The 15,912-nt window shown below is 37.5% G+C and overlaps 1 protein-coding gene and 1 long non-coding RNA gene across 4 annotated transcripts in view; one reads left to right on the forward strand and one right to left on the reverse strand.

Moving 5' to 3' along the window:
• The window catches only part of LOC126647666 (uncharacterized), a 143,864-nt gene that overhangs the window by 8,027 nt on the left and 119,925 nt on the right, over positions 1-15,912 (reverse strand). The gene's annotated exons all lie outside the window — the stretch shown is intronic.
• The window catches only part of IPO11 (importin 11), a 162,606-nt gene continuing 147,810 nt past the window's right edge, over positions 1,117-15,912 (forward strand). For 2 of the 3 annotated variants that reach the window (XR_007630630.1, XM_050330051.1), the window contains exons 1-6: positions 1,117-1,176; positions 1,641-1,710; positions 8,753-8,835; positions 9,127-9,270; positions 9,740-9,840; positions 14,617-14,689. Coding sequence is in view for 2 of the 3 variants with exons in the window: in XM_050330051.1 (XP_050186008.1) it covers positions 9,133-9,270; positions 9,740-9,840; positions 14,617-14,689 (312 nt within the window). In the remaining variant the exon portion in view is untranslated. Of the gene's footprint in view, positions 1,177-1,311; positions 1,711-8,752; positions 8,836-9,126; positions 9,271-9,739; positions 9,841-14,616; positions 14,690-15,912 lie in introns of those variants that run through there. The other variant, XM_050330052.1, reaches the window with a different exon arrangement.

The following is a 15,912-nucleotide window of genomic DNA, read 5'->3' on the forward strand; positions in this document are numbered from 1 at the left end:
GATAGTCTTGTCCCCCCTACCAGATCGACCTTTGGGCAATACTGCATGGCCGTTCCTGTGCTGGTGCTTTTGTTTGTTGGGTCTCCGTGAAATAGACCAAGGATGTTTGTCCCAGAAAAGTGCTTCTTTACCTCTGCATGGCGCCTTCTCCAGCCACAGCTTGTTCTTTCTCAAGGCATGTTAAATACCAACAGCTCTTGGTTGGTTCCACAGCCACCCGGCTACTGGCGCTTGGGACAAACACATTAGCTCCGTCTCCTCTTGGATCCTCCAGCCCGGTGGGCGGCAAGGCCCGCGCACGGGACAGACCCAGCCGAGGCAGCCCCGGGGTGACACGAAACGGTGTGTTGGATGAACGCGCGGTTTTCGGGAGCCACTGCTCGGCGTGGCCGGACTGCCGAGAGCGGAGGGACGAGGGAAAGGGAGATATTCCAGAGAGAGACCTGCTTAGGGCAGCTGTGGGTGCGCAGGGGGCAGGGAAGGCTGCGGGAGGACAGAGAGCAAAGGGAAGCCGCGGAACGAAACGTTGTTTTTCAAAGAGCATATCTCCTGCATCATTACTGTGTTCTGTAGGAACAGCTGGAATGGGGGACGCTTCAACCCCGGCCTTTGCGCGGCACAGAGGCCTGTGCGGCGCTGCACTGGTTCCAAGCCGCTGGAGCACCGGGAGCACAGACAGTCCACAGGCTGCTGCAGTACCGGGGGTGCCGGCTTAGGGCTTGCTGGTCCCCTAAGCCAGCAAAAATCGACTCACTTCAAGTTAGAAACGCTAGCATGAAGTACACTTTAATTTTCATATTTTTTAATATTTTAAAACTTCCTATATATATTTTAGTAGCTCCATGCATTGGCATTAATATCACGCATTTCCGCCCTCGCGCCCTCCCCCGAGGCGCTGCAGCCGCCCAAGAACGTCCACAAAGGGCGTCTGCGAAGCGATTCTAAGCTCCCGACATCCTTTATTCCGGGGCCAGTCCCGGCTCCGGAAAGCTCTCCTAGCCCTGGAACGCCCCTGGCCGCGGGACGTCACGTGGCGCCACCGCCCCGCCCTCTCCCCGTGAGGGCCCGCCCCTCGCGTCGTGTATGCGGGGCCGCCGCGCGTCGCTGAATAGTGACGTCAGGGAGGCGCGCCGGGGCGGGTGGCGGTGGTGTCGTCGCCGTAGGGGCTGTTCCTCGGTTTGTGCGAGGCCGGGAAGGGATCGGGAGAGAGGGAAAAGCGGCTTCGGCTCCCGGCATGGAGCCGGGGCAGTTTCTCGGCGGGCTGCTCCTCCGCACCCCCTCGCCTGCTGCTTCCCCCGGTCCACCGTTGGCGCTGCCCGTGCCGCCGCGGCTCTGGCGCAGTGTCCGCCGCGGTACCCGCTCCGCTGCACTGCCCCCGGGGAAGAGCAGCGCGGCCTTCCTTGCCGTCTGTGCTGGAACTGGCAAAGGGTTTGCTCGGAGCTGGGAAGAAATAATTATTGTCTTATTTCAGGGAACTCTTTCCCGCTTTCTGCTTGAAACAGAAAGGGGTAGAATTGACGGGAAGGCACTGGGGAGATATGAGGCATTAAACTGCGTGGTTTGCTGTCAAAACTTGTTTTTCTTTTATGGGAAAGAGCGTGTACTGGCTTTTATTAAAAGTGGTTGTTTTCTTGTTGCAGGCTAAAGAACAGAAGGTTTTGCACAGAACAGAGTCTTCCCTCAATCAGACGCAGGCTGAGTGCAGCAGTGGTGAGTTGTTTCTCCAGTTTGTTACCTTAGAAGACATCAGTGTGTGTGAAATACGTGAACGTGGCCCTCAATGCAGTACTGATTCTGCTTCCCACTTATGCTTCTGTGTGCCTTGCTTCCCTTGTTTCAGATAAAGTCAAGTCTGTAATGCGTCTGACATGGCTTTCAAATCAGCATCCATAATGTATGTGAACTACTTGAGTTTTTGTAAATAGCATGTTCCCTGTGGATTTTGGTTTCCTGAAACTTCATTGCAACAATTTTTTCATTGCTCTCTGTTTTTCTTGTCTCATTCTTTCCTCGTAGTGTTCTGCAGAGGAGCATTTACTATCATATATATAAATGACATAGTAAAGGTTTTTGTCACCCATGCTTTACATATAAAATTTTGCAACTGTATCATCAGAAGTAGAATTTAATTTGAGTGAAACTGGAGTGTCTTAAACCTGTTCCAGTGCACGAGGCAGACTGAATCTTGTATTTCCATCTCAGTGGCTGTGCACAAGTTAGTTCTAAGTGTTCTGCCATGTCTTTTTGAAAATCTGTTAAAAGGAGGTGAATTAGGAAGATGTCAACAGAATGAGATTAAACTTGTTATATTAGTCATCCTATAAACTTACTGTTAAACATTAAAAATATTCTTCCATTGTCTCTGTATCCATTTGTTTTTTTCTGTGTCATCAGTACTGAACTCCATGACAGTCTCTTCTGAGTTCTGTCCAAGTTAATCCTTGAAATTGTCCCACTCATTTGTTTACTACCTGTTTTTTTCTCTTGGGTGTTTTTGGTCAGTTTCATGACCGTTTAACCTGAAAAACCATTCTTCTCCTCAGAATTTTTAATACTAACTGACTTACTTCCTTTAACACTATTGTCAGCCTTGCTCACTGCTGTCCTTTATTCCTGTGTTCCATGTTCTTTTATTCTTTGTGTCTTCTGCATGCTTTTTTCAGGCTTAGGTTTTAGTTTCAATGTTAAGTTTCCGTAAAAGTGAAATTTTGGAAGTTCTGTTCCTCTGTTTCTGTCCGTAGCAGTATAGGAAAAAAAACACCTCTAACTCTCACCTGCTATGACGTTTTTATTTGTTTTCTTTGCTGTGGTATAAATTGGGCAAACTATAGGAAGCCTTGTTCATTTACATAAAGGAAAATTACTATGTTGGTTTTGAAAAATCTTGGTAATGCCTAACAGTTGTTGTGGTGATTTTGGTGATTACTGCAGTTGTTAGTGGCTTTAAGTACTACATTTAATAATCAAGATACTGCTAGTTCTTTTGGATTCACTGTTGAGTAGAAGTACAAACATGGCATGATTAATACAGATATTGCAGTGTTAGAAAAGAGATTCATGGAAGAGTTTGTAGGAGGCAGGAGAGATCAGTGTAACTACCAACTTTTCCTGAAGCTGTTGGTATTCTAGTTAATGTGTTGTATTAGTATCATTGTGAACACCAACATTCCTGTTACTTGTTTCAGAAGGTGTTCTTGTGGCTTTTCAGCAGAAAACTTTTGTTTTTCCTGTTTTTCTGAAAACAAATGTGCTGTAAAAGACAGTGGTAAGTTTCTACTTGAACCTCCCAAGCTGCAGTATGTAGTTTTATTGTTGTTTATTAGTTGTGTAATCTGCTGACAAGAAGCAGAAAGTTATCTCAGTAAGCGCTCTTCTAGTTTTAAGTGTCTATGAAGTCTTCCCTTGGCTTCCACTTCATTAAACAAGTCCTCAACCTCTCCTCATAGTTAATTTACTTTAGATCCGCGACTGTCTTAGTAACTCTGGCCTCTCTGCAGTTCTTCCTACTCGAACTGAAGAAAGGGAGAACTGTGAGAACCAAACTGGAGACAGTGTTCTAGAAGCAGTGTCAGACACTGACTAAAAGAGGATAACAACATCTCTAGAATCACTTGTACTCTTAAAGTATCCCAGAAAATGTTTGCACTATGATCAATGAGAACACACAGTATTTTATGTGATACATTTACTGCTTTGTCTCCTTCTGATTTCATAAAACCATAACTGAATACATTCTTGCGCCTAATTACAGGGGAGAGAGTTGATTAAATTCCTAACAAATGAGAAAAAAGTACACAGTATACTGTACGAAGTATACTGCATTCTCTGAAGTCCAAAAAAGTGAAGTAGGGAGGCATTCAGTGTTTAAATTCTTCGTTTTGTTCCTTTACAGATGTATAACAGTCCTTGATTTCTTTTCACAACTGATGTGATTTTAAAATTATGATGTGTTTTAGTGTGATGAGAAAAGTACCTGGATACTCTTGCCTGTACTAAAGCATTGACTGCTCAGGAAAAAACAGTAAACTAGCCTAGGAAGTGTAAAACAAGAACATTTAAGAGACTTGGAATATTCTTGAAAGCAAACTATATTTGCAGATACTTCCTTAGAAAGGGAATCAAAGAATTAAGAGTAGAACAGAAGTGTGTCTTGGATTTTTGCCAGTAAAAGGAGATGAAGTAGTTTAGAATTGAGAATGGAAATGCGGGACATTGGGTGGTAAGGATGAGGAACTGTTATTAGTACGTGTGGTTTCTGAAGACACTAGTTTGTTGTGCTGAGGGGTGGCATTTGATGTGTCTTGCTTATCTTCCAGGTGTAACTGAGTTTGGTTTTTTTCCTGTCAACTGAGACTTGAGAGTATGCTGTTGTCTAGTTAAGTATTACCATATTAAGTGGGATCTTGGAGAGCTTGTTGTGTGTGATTAGTCTTTTTTTCCTCATGGCAATAGAGTCACGTTTGGTTTGCAGATGACTCTATTGGACACTTTCTAGTAGAAGGGGTTTCCTTTCCTTCTACTCTAACCCTTATGTGCAATTGGGTTGCCATAGCGATGGGTGTGAACCACAGAAGAGCAGCAGAAAGCAACCAATATTTCTGAAACTGCTCAGTGTTTATTGTGAAGACACAATCTGACTTTAGTAAGTAAAGATGGGAAACGCTACCCTTACCCAGTAATCAAACGTGGGAGTCTGGGAGTTGTGACACGAACTGCAGATCCTGCCTGCCTTCTAAGAGCGTGTTCCTTTTAAGATTGACAGGCTCTGCCAGCATTTCTCTGCATGCTTCATGGCTCTGAAGGCATCCAAAAGATAATAGCTATTTAATACTCACCTTCTCAGTTTCATCTCTAGGGCAGTCTTGTAGAAATAGTTCAACAGTGAGTGAAGCTGTAGAAGCTCCCAGCAAACTGTGGAGAAAGTCCTTGTCCCTGTGAATTAACCTGTCTGTGGTGTACCCCATGTCCCTTTGCCTTTTCTGTGCAACAGTGAAGTCTGATTTGTAAGAGGTGAAGATTGTCTCTATCCCATAATATTAAAGCTAATATTCATGGCCTTTACCATTCTGTGGTGTCTAAGAGCATCTGTATGTCCTCTGTAAATCTGAAGAGGTCCTGATGCATCAGTTAAAAAAAGAGCGTCACAACAAATTCAGCTTGGAGAGATCTGGGTTGAAACTCCTGAAGCACATCTGTGTCTGTCTGCAGAAAAAGATTTCACACATGTATCTGTCCATGGCTGTAATTAAAACTATGGTTTGACAGGATCCCATTAACACAAGGTGTGACCTGATGCCCTCATTGAGTCAATAATTTTTGCAGAGGGCATGCAGAGAGTAAGTTTCCAATAGATATCCTACTAGTGGGAAGGTAAAGCAAGGAGAGACTTTGTCAGAGTTGAAATTGCCTGCTAGGACCTGACCCTGTTAATGGCTTGACACTGTTGGAAGTCACATACTCCTCCCTCCTCCTATAGTGTCTTCTGGTGTTTCTTTGTGGAAGAATGTGCTCAGATATCTTAACTTTTTGGCTTGTTTGGGTTTTTTTGTTGTGTGTGCCCCCCTGCTTTTTGTGAGTAATTATGGCTCAGTCATAATGTGTAAGTTTGCTTTAATTCACTTAGGAGAAGGAGAGTGAAAAAAAAGCTACTTTTGTCTGTTCTACCTGCTTTCTTATGCCTAGCACATCATCAGCCTGTTGGGCAATGTGATGTGAAAATGATTAGATCGTTTTGCTTCACCCAAACCAAAACTGCATTTTTCCCACTGCTTCCAGCTTCAGGTATTTAAGGGGTGCAGGAAGAAGCAGAGAGTCATGTATTTATTTTGGTAACTGTACTTCTTTGTATTAGCATAAATTTGTAGCTAGCTTAAATAGTAAATTGGAGATTGGTTCGGTAAGGATTGATTCAGAATAAATTTTTTTAGATTTTTAACTTTTTTATTTTCCTTTTTTAACAAAAAGAAAATAATTGTACAAATAAGACTAGTGACTTAGTAGAAGAAAACAAACTATTCAGAGAAATTTTTAAGGTGTAAAGGCCATGGACAGCTCTTTGTTCTGATGATAGGTTTGCAATCAATTTTGCAAAATCCCAGGTGTAGTGAGGCATCGTTGCCATTTGTGCATCTTGCCATTTGTATTTTCTGTGTATTCACTCGTGTTTGTCCAGGTAATTTTTTGCCATCCAAATCATAAGAATATATCACTTCCTTAAATATTTTACAGTGTTTATAAACCTTATCTAAAAGTTGCTCCATCTTCAAGGGGTTTTTCTTTTTTTAATTTGATTTTGCATGTGACACCCTCATCCAATGTTGTGTAAGGACTGTCGTTTATATGGCCAAAGAGCAGCTGTGCAAATTCATGGAAGACTAATCTCTTGAGTGCTGTTAAATTCTCTACCTCTTAGTAGGAAATCCTTCAACCTGGATTTTCTGGATGAGAGAGCATTATGTAGAAATGTCCTGACCTGGGTATCTACTATGGTTTTGACAGAGAAAGAGCACTGGCTTTGTTAAGTGCATTTTTGTTCTGACACACTAAGCTTAGCTTGGTTTTTCTTGAGGTTTTTTTTTGAGCAGCAATAGCTGCTCCATTTTTACATGTAGATACAAACGTTTCAAGAATGAGAAGTGTTAATAAAAAAGAAGCTTTGCAGATATTTCTCTTTGATTTTTGTTTTTGTTATTTGTTCATTGTTTACAACTGCCAGCTAAGCATTTTGAAATAAGACAATGGAAAAAAGCCTCCTGGTTTTTGTGTTTGCACTTTATTAACTTCAATAAGTATCTTTTGATGAGAACTGTTCCAGATGAAGTATATAAATTTTTAGTAGAAGCAAAACCCTTTGGGTTTTTCTTCCCCCTTCTTAAATACATTATCCCAGAGGTGCTACCATCATTGCTGATGGGCTCAGCCTTGGCCAGCGGTGCATCCATCTTGGAGCCAACTGGCATTGGCTCTGTAAGGCATGGGGGAAGCTTCTTGCAGCTTCTCACAGAAGCCACCCTATAGCTCCCCCCACTACCAAAAGCTGGCCACAGGTGGTTAAAGCAAAAATATTAAAAGACTCATCACATGAGAAGTATAAAGCAGAGAGGGAGTCACTCATTCTGTTCAATTATTGCTGTAAAGAGAGATCTGATTTTGTGGCTCATTGGTTCAAAAGTATACTTTTTTAACCTTAGGACGTTCAATTTTTAGTCAGTTTTTGTTGAGCATGGTTGGAGACTTACACATTGGGAGTTCTTAAGTTTTTTTTTTTGTTAAGGTGGTTTTCTCAAAAAAATGAAAGTTTTAAACCAATATCAGAATAAAATTTGATTTCTCCAACTTTTTTACCATTGCTGTAACAATTTTAATCTCTTTCTTTTTTTCCTGAAGATGGAAAAATAATCTTTTTTTCACATTAAACAAAAACCAGTCATAGAGTCAGAGAGTCAATAAAGTTGGAAAAGACCTCAAGGATTGAGTCCAACCTTTGGCTGGTCCCCATCTTGTCAACTAGACAATAGCATTTGCCACGTCTGCTTGTTTCTTGAACAGCTCCTGGGATGGTGACTCCCCCACTTCCCTAAGGAGCCCATTCCAATGCTTAACAACCCTTTCTGTGAAAAATTCTTCCTGATGTCCAACCTGAACCTCCTCTGGTGCAGCTTGACACCATTTCCTCTTGTCCTGTTTGAAGAGAAACTTTTTGGTTGTTGATTTAGAAAACTTAAGTTGCTTAAAATCTGTTCTTAAAAGGAACCTCTGAGACTCAATTTGTGAGTTTTAGCAGCCAGACATTCTTTGATATAATACAGTGCAAGGTTGCAGCATGCTGGCTACCCTTGGAATCAGCTCCCAAAATACACACAGGGGTATCTGTGCTACAACTCATATGTCCACAATCCATGCTTATGAATTTCCACTTTTTGTTCCTTACATTCCTGTTACATATTCATGACATTTCCCAGCACTTATTAGCATATATACATATCCTTATAACGTCTCTGAGAGGCTTCACTGAGGGTCTCCAGTGGTTGTCTGTGTCTGGAACTCCCCCAAAGTTCTAAAGGACTGTCTATGAACTTCTTTAAGATAATACACCTAATTATAAAGTAACTTGATACTGCTTGGGTGGCTGCCTCAGTTCCTGTCTTCATTGTTTCTTTTCTTTGCTTGGTTAGTCCTTTTAAATCACTTGGCTCAGCTACATGTAGTTTTTGGGGTGCATTCTGCTGCAAAAACCATTAGTTCTTGTTAAATCTCAAAACTCATATACCATGAATATTTATCATGTATCTGTGTTACAAAAGTTTAGGTCGGTTGTAAACAGAGGTTTTTTATGGATAGAAAAAAGTTTTATCTGATAGAGTTCATAGTTTCTTTAATACGTCTTTTTTTTCTCTTGTAATGTTTCTGTAGTCGTTATAAATGTAATGTCTGTCATCTGGAGGGCAATGTTTTACTTTGTCTTCATAGAGTACAAGGATGTATGAGGATGTATTTATATTGGAAGTTAGGCAATAGGCATTCATAGTTCAGCTGATTAGCATTTTTATGCTAAATAGATAAGCAAATCAAATATATCAAGGAGATTTCAGTTTCATTTAGAACTGATTGTGAAGCTTAATTCTTTATTTTTTAATTGATGGGAATTGTTTTGATGAATTTGAGTTATAGTATTTATCTGAAATGGATCATTTTATCTCTTGAAGGAAAAAGAAAGTGCAAAAGTGTTAATCTGCATCTGTGCCTCTTTCAGACAACCCTATGGTTTACTCTGCCTACAGCTGAAGTCATCTCTAGTTACAGTTTTACTCTCAGTTGCTGTGCTTCACAGGAGAGGTAACTATTTTAAAATCAAAATATTTCCTATAATTCCTCAAATTTAATAAATGTGCTTATAATGATAGACTTAATGCTTGCTTTTTCTGCTGAGAGATTTTTGAAAGCAAAATAGTTTAATCACTGTATCTTGGCATGGCCTCTGAGTGGGTGTAATGCTATCTTTACACAGTGCAGTCTAATGAAAAATTAATGTAGGGTGTTTGGAAAATATGACTGGAAGATACCTGTCTATATGTGGCTGTCTTTTTTTCCATAAGTGTTTTCCCTCTTTTTTTTAAATGTTCTCAGATTTTCATGGATCTCAACAGTGCTAGCACTGTTGTTTTGCGAGTCTTGACGCAAGCTACTAGCCAAGATACTGCAGTGTTGAAACCAGCTGAGGAACAACTGAAGCAGTGGGAGACACAGCCAGGTTTTTATTCAGTCTTGTTGGTAAGATACAGTGGAAAAGTGCTATTAAGTAAACTTGGAATAATGACAGTAATGGAGAAGTCACCTAAAGGCTAGATTCTGACTAGAATAAGAAATTACCTTTTATTGTACAGTGCCACAGACTTCTGAGAGCTATGTCATTAAAGAGTGTAATAATTATCTGATTCTATTGATTATTATCCTTTCATTCCCTGCTCAACCAGACAAGATTAGCAGCACATTTGCCTAACATGTTGTTTTTTTAATAAATGAAGTACTAGGGCTAGCGATAAATGTATTTTTAATCTCTAAAAATTCATGTTTAAAACAGTATTTCTGTTACCTGTCTAATGCATTTTGTTTATGTACACCTGTATGTACAGAGGTATGTGTACTTACATACATACCAGGACATGTGTTGATGTGTTGACAATTTCTATCCTGTTTGTGATGTGTTGAGCAGTTTTTAACTTTTTTTTTTTTTTAACAGAATATCTTTACAAATCATAGCCTCGATGTGAATGTAAGGTGGTTAGCTGTGCTGTACTTTAAAAATGGAATTGATCGCTATTGGAGACGAGTGGCACCACAGTAAGTTCTGGGTTTCTTCATTTAACCTTCTGCAGCTAGCTTTGTAATGGTCACTAAATGGGAAAACAGCAGATTTTTAGTTCATAGAAGTTACTTTAAAATTTACGGTGAAACTGATAAAATGTTTCAACTTTAGGACTGGCTAAGAAACTATTTTGTCTTTACATTGCTTCTTGTGACTGTTCATGATTTGTTTTTGAAAACTGAGTTATAAGGCTGTCCCACAGATACCAGATTTTGAAGTGATGAAGTGTTACAACGATAACACACGGACTATTCTGAGAGTAGCTAGCATGAAACATAGCGAATTTCTTGGAGAGTGACAGAGACATTTTGTTTTATTTAAGCTGATTCATATTGCATGTATACATTGGAAAGAAGCAGTAACTGGATGCTAGCAAGTTCTGGTCTTCATTTTTGTTGTTGTTCTGATATGTGGGTTCTGATAAAGCATGATGAAAACTTCTTCAAAGAAGATCAGAAATACAAGCAGTATTCATGAGCACCACATCATTTACTTAAAAATTACAAAAAATACCATTTTAATATGTAATACCTACAGAATTAGGTACTTCTTAGTGTTTTGTAAGAAGTTTTTTTCTTTTCAAAATAACTTTAATTTCAAGAAGAGTTTCAATTCCAGAACTTATAAAGACCTGCAAGTGTTCTCTCTCTCTGAAAGTGTTCAGTATGTCTTAAATGCTATCATATAGATAGGACATCGCTGTCAGGTTCAGGGTATTAATTGGAATTCTAGGTCCTGTTTTTATAGATTGTGAATTTAAACTAGTGCACAAAGTATGGCACAAAGTATGATTTTCAGTTCTTTACTTGAAATAGTTTAATGTATTTTGCCTTACACTGTAAGCTCTTCCAATGATCTACCAAAGGAGGGAAAAGTTACAAAATTCTGTATCCACAGCATACTTTAAATAGTGTAGGGCTCCTTCATTATTTACGTAAAACACTGGAGTATTTGTATGTGTGGATTAATATACAATTGAAAAACACCTACAAACATTTGTATTCTCTTTTATGTGAAAGGAAAAATATCATCTTTGGCATGAAAGATGGCATATGTCTTTGACATTTCTGGCTAATTCGATGCTGGTTACATTACTGGTACTTAGTAAGCATTATCCCAAGAAAATAATTGTTTCAATTTGTTAATATTTTTAGATACTAGTAGCATTTCTGGTGAAAAAAACATAGTTTATTTCCTGCAGAAGTAATGACTGCAATTTTACTGTTTGAATTGAGCTAAAAATTAAATAATCTTTCAATGTAGTTTTTCTGCATTTTTAAGTTGAATGTAATTTAAAAAATAGCAAATCACTGTCTATCATTAAAGATTCTGTGGGCGATTCCATATTAAATTTCCAATGCAATCCTATTTTATCCCTGTTTCTAATTTTTCTGCCACTTTTTTGTATTTTTTAAATACAAAATAAATATTAAAGTATAAAATAAATTTTAAAATTATTGGTTGCTGTTAAAGATTCCATGAGGTAAATACATAATAAATTTCCACTCTGTGTCCAACTGTTTATCGATTTCTAATTTTCTTTATAAATTTCTTTAAATTCTTCTAAATGTTGAGGGCATTTTGAGAAATGCCAGTTTAAGCTGTAACTTCTCAGTTGATTGTTTTGTGAACCAGTCATATTTTAGATGTCATGAAGGATTCATTGCATTTTTGTTGTCCTTGCAAAATTCATGTCTTTCATCTTGTGTGTCTCAGCAGCAGCTGTCCCCTCTCCATCCATAGTAGTACATCAAAGCATGTTTTGATCTACAGATCAGACTTAAAACAGCATTTTCCAGTAGGAGTGATTTTGAAGATGAGATTGTGAACTTTCTCCCTCCTGTTTTTTCTGGCACCTTTCCAGATAACCATGAGCCTAAGCTTGTCATAGCCTCTTTTCAGGCACATTTTAGCCTCTTTTTTGGAATTTATTGTCAGCTTCCTGAGAAGGTTGTGTCATTTGATGATTTTGTATGTGTTTTTATTTTCTTCAGAAATGACTTTTCTTGAATTCAAATGTTGAACACGTTTTTGGTACTACAGATAATTACATTTAAATCCTGTTTCTTGTGGACCGTGTTCTTCTATATGAGTACCATGTTAACAACTTTAATAATACTTTTCAAATCCATTTTTTTTACTTGAATGATAACTATAAATAACTCCTCATAAGCCAGAAATCCAAAATAACTTTTTAAATATTTGGATACCTGTTTGCCTGTACCGCAAACACAGAATAAGATCAATAAAACTTTGACATTGCAAACTGTGAAGGACTATGGCATAAATACTTAGAAGTTCATGTCTATATGAACTTGTTTTAATTTTTGTGCTGGTGTAATTCAGTGCTGAAGGAAAATAACTCACTGTGTGATGCCCATTCCTCCTAAATACTCGCCTGCCTAAAACTTGTATGGCAAAACCCTGCCTAAAAATGTATGGAATTGTGGGACTGTCTTGCAATGCTTTAAGGGAAGATGAGGACAGTGGTGCCAGTGGCAATGTCTGTGACTCCTGTAGGGACTGAGGCTGGAGCCCTCAGGGGGTTGCAGGGCAGTTGGGAGTGTCCCTGTTCTCCAGCAGGTGTCACTGTTGTATTTAGATAGTAAATTCCTCCAGCCATGGTCCAACCGTAGAGATCTCATCACACAGATGAGTACACTTGCATCTGTACCACTTGCATCTGTGCCTGATTTCTTAGAATTTTTTTTTCCATTACTGTTTTCCAACTTTGCTTATCACAAGCATCTGTATTTGGGGCATCCATCCTCATTAATCTGTTTCTTTTCCTGCCTTGATTTGTTTGCCATGGGAAAAGCCTAATTACAGCATTTTTATTTGGAGTAAATAATGAACTGAATTCTTGCTGCTCTTAGACTGTGCATGTGATAAGTTCAGTGTAATTATGATTATGAAAAAATAATTAAGGCAAGGAGTTTCATGAGCTCACAAACAAGGTATATGAAATAATGTAGTAGAACAGGGTTTTTTTTCCTTCACAAACCAGGTTTTAGATGCTTTCTATTATTTCTGAAAGGGAGTTATTGTATAAGCTACATTTAATGGAGAATAGAATTCTTAATTGTATTAATGACATATTTAAGTTTTAGAAACCACTTAAGTTATGTCTGTATGCATAGAAATGATATACTATATTTTCATGTTATAAAAGAGGACCACAAAAAGTTATTTTCATGAAATGTAATCTAGTGGCTTTAGATTAATAAATTTAAGAATTACCTGCAGAAAAACTTATTGTTGCAGAAATCTTTGCAAAGTTTGCCTAAAATGTTTTTAGGCATAATTTAATTTTATTCAGAAAAATCTTAAAAGCCTAAGTCTTGATTAAGAAAAATTAAATTTAAATGTGGTTCCTGAATGCTGTCAGTCACCTGGACAGTAAGACTTAGTGTATAGTTCTGAGTCACTAGTGAAACAATGACTTACCCCCCTTTTCTACTGTACTTTGAATGGTAAGTTCTTTGATGTAGGAAATGGAGAGTACTTGTGTTACGTACAGGGGCCGGGGTGGGAAGAGAAAACTGTAATATTTTTGCAAACATTTTGATCCTATGGTAAATCCTGCTTCTGTTTTTTTTTATTGTTTTGAGAGTATTATCTAATATTTGTCTAGATTAGTGTAAAAGCTATGCTTTAGGGAGCTTTCGGCATCATTTTAAATCTCAATATATAAATATAGTAGGTTTGTATTTGCGCCTGAGGTCAGAAAACAGGAAGTGGTTGTGTTGATATGTTTAATTTTCTTAATTTCCAGTCACTAGTCTTCACTGAGATGTGACGTTTGCATTCATGCTTCTGAATCATTGCAATATTAGGTGGAACTGTTTCATCTAAACAACCTTGGATGATAGCCTAAAGGCTTTTTATAAAGAAGAAACAGCACTGTAGGTGCTATCACTGAATTAAAACATGTTGAGATTTTCTACTTCCTTTTTTTTCCTGCTAGTATGATATATAAATACCAGTAAAGCATTTTCAAAACCACTGTGTTGTGTTTTCTATGTAGAAATTATAAGAAAATTGTGTAATATGAAGTCAGAAGTAGTAGAGGAATGATGTGATACTTGTAGTCTTAAACTGATAAGAGGTCGCTTGAAGTATTAAGATGCCACAAAGTTGCACTTGAATGCAAATAACCCTTTAGGGCTTAGCATTTGTCCTTCTTACTGTTTCCCCCACATTTTTTGAAGAATGTATCACCATACTTTTTACCCTAAGCTATAATTTTCAAAAGATGCATACTTCTAAGTATAAATATAAAACTTGTTTGTAATAGAAAAGAACTATTGCTTTTGCAAAAAGAGCTTTCATCTGATAAGGTGATTGCCTTATTCTGGGCATTTCGTGGTCATGGTCCATTAGTATACATGGACAAATTCATGCTCAAATTATCAATTCTGGAAGTAATAACTGTATAATAATTGTCAAAGAGCAATCAGTCTGTAATTTGTACAGTTTTATGTTTTTTCATTATATATCTATGTATCTTACTCTGTCAGCTTTCTCTTTTGCCGTTTGTCTTTGAAAAGGTTACCTTAGGTCTCAAAACCTGAGTTTAAAAGGTATCATAAGTTTTTGTTTCACTGTTCCCTCTCTTTTAAAGATACTTGAGATAGAGGAAAAACAGTGAATGTTCTTTTGATAGTTTTGATACTATTTTTGATAGTTACAAATGAATTAATAGTAGTTTTTAATCAAAAATTAATATTCTAATAAATATATCCTGACAGTGCTCTCTCTGAAGAAGAAAAAACTACGTTGCGTGCTGGACTTATCACGAACTTTAATGAGCCAGTGAATCAGGTTAGTGGTGAATGTTTACTACTCTCCCAGCAAATGGCTTTATTGGTATATGACTTGGTTTCTTCCTTTATAAAGTATTTAATTATAATAATAAAGTTTCAGTTTTCATATTGTCTTTCAAACAGATCTTTATGTTGAAGTGATACCTCTTTCCATATATCATAATTCATAAAATTATAGAATTACTTTTGTTGGGTGTGGGGGTTTTTTTGTTTGTTTTGTTTGGTTTTGTTGTGGTTGTTGCAGTGTTACTTTATATTGTCTCTTACCTAAACAGCAAGGTTTATGCAACCGTTTTGATGAAATGGTTCCAGGAATGGATGTAGCTCAAAAATAACCTTTCCTTGAATGATTTTTATGGTTTTTTCAGCTGTATCTGTTCTCTGACCTGGCTCCCAGTATGGCTGTACAAGAAAGTGTGATGATAGCAGGAATAAGCTGTTGAGATTGTTGCTGGATAAACTGACCTAAGCAGATTTGCTGTTACATGTCTAGTTACAGCATTAATGCATTTAAATAAGCATAATAAAGCTTCAGTATGGTAGAGTCTTGTCTTGCATAAGGTGACTAACTGTAAGCTTCTATTTTGATTATAATAGTAAATTCTTATTCTATAGAGTATAGAACTAATGTTAGGGACTCAAAATATGCCTATACTAAATGAATTGATCTTCCTTCTGCTAACTGTATCATGTAAGTATGAGATTCTGCAAGGAAGTATTTGCTAGTATTTTGAACTAGATCTTAAAGAACTTTTTCAAGAAATTACATAAATGATTGGCATAAGGTAAAGGTTAAAAAGAACATAAACTTCTGCTCTGTAGATGGTTCAGTTTTAACTTTTCAGGATTCCTTGATGGGATTAATGTAGTTTCTAGGATTAGAGCAATTTATCAAAATTATGGTAATTTAGTCTTTATAGAAGACTCTTGTACAATGATAATTTTGACTAGAATTAAAAATTTTAATAGCAAATCATGATTTTTTTTTAAAAAAGAAGGTATATAGCAAATATTTTAAGATTTGTAGTCCAGGTATAGTTTCAGTGTAAAAAATATGACCAAATACTATATGCTTCTTTATTTCAACCAAAAAGAACTATGAAGCATGTCAAGTTAGACCATCAAGTATGTGTTTATGTTTCTACTATGTAGTATATAACTTAACAAATGTTTAATTTCGAAGAGTTTGCATGTTTTTTACATATGTGAATAGGTAAATTA

Source organism: Myiozetetes cayanensis, unplaced genomic scaffold, assembly GCF_022539395.1.
Source record: "Myiozetetes cayanensis isolate MyiCay16 unplaced genomic scaffold, myiCay2020 scf4, whole genome shotgun sequence".
Taxonomy (NCBI): Eukaryota; Metazoa; Chordata; class Aves; order Passeriformes; family Tyrannidae; genus Myiozetetes; species Myiozetetes cayanensis.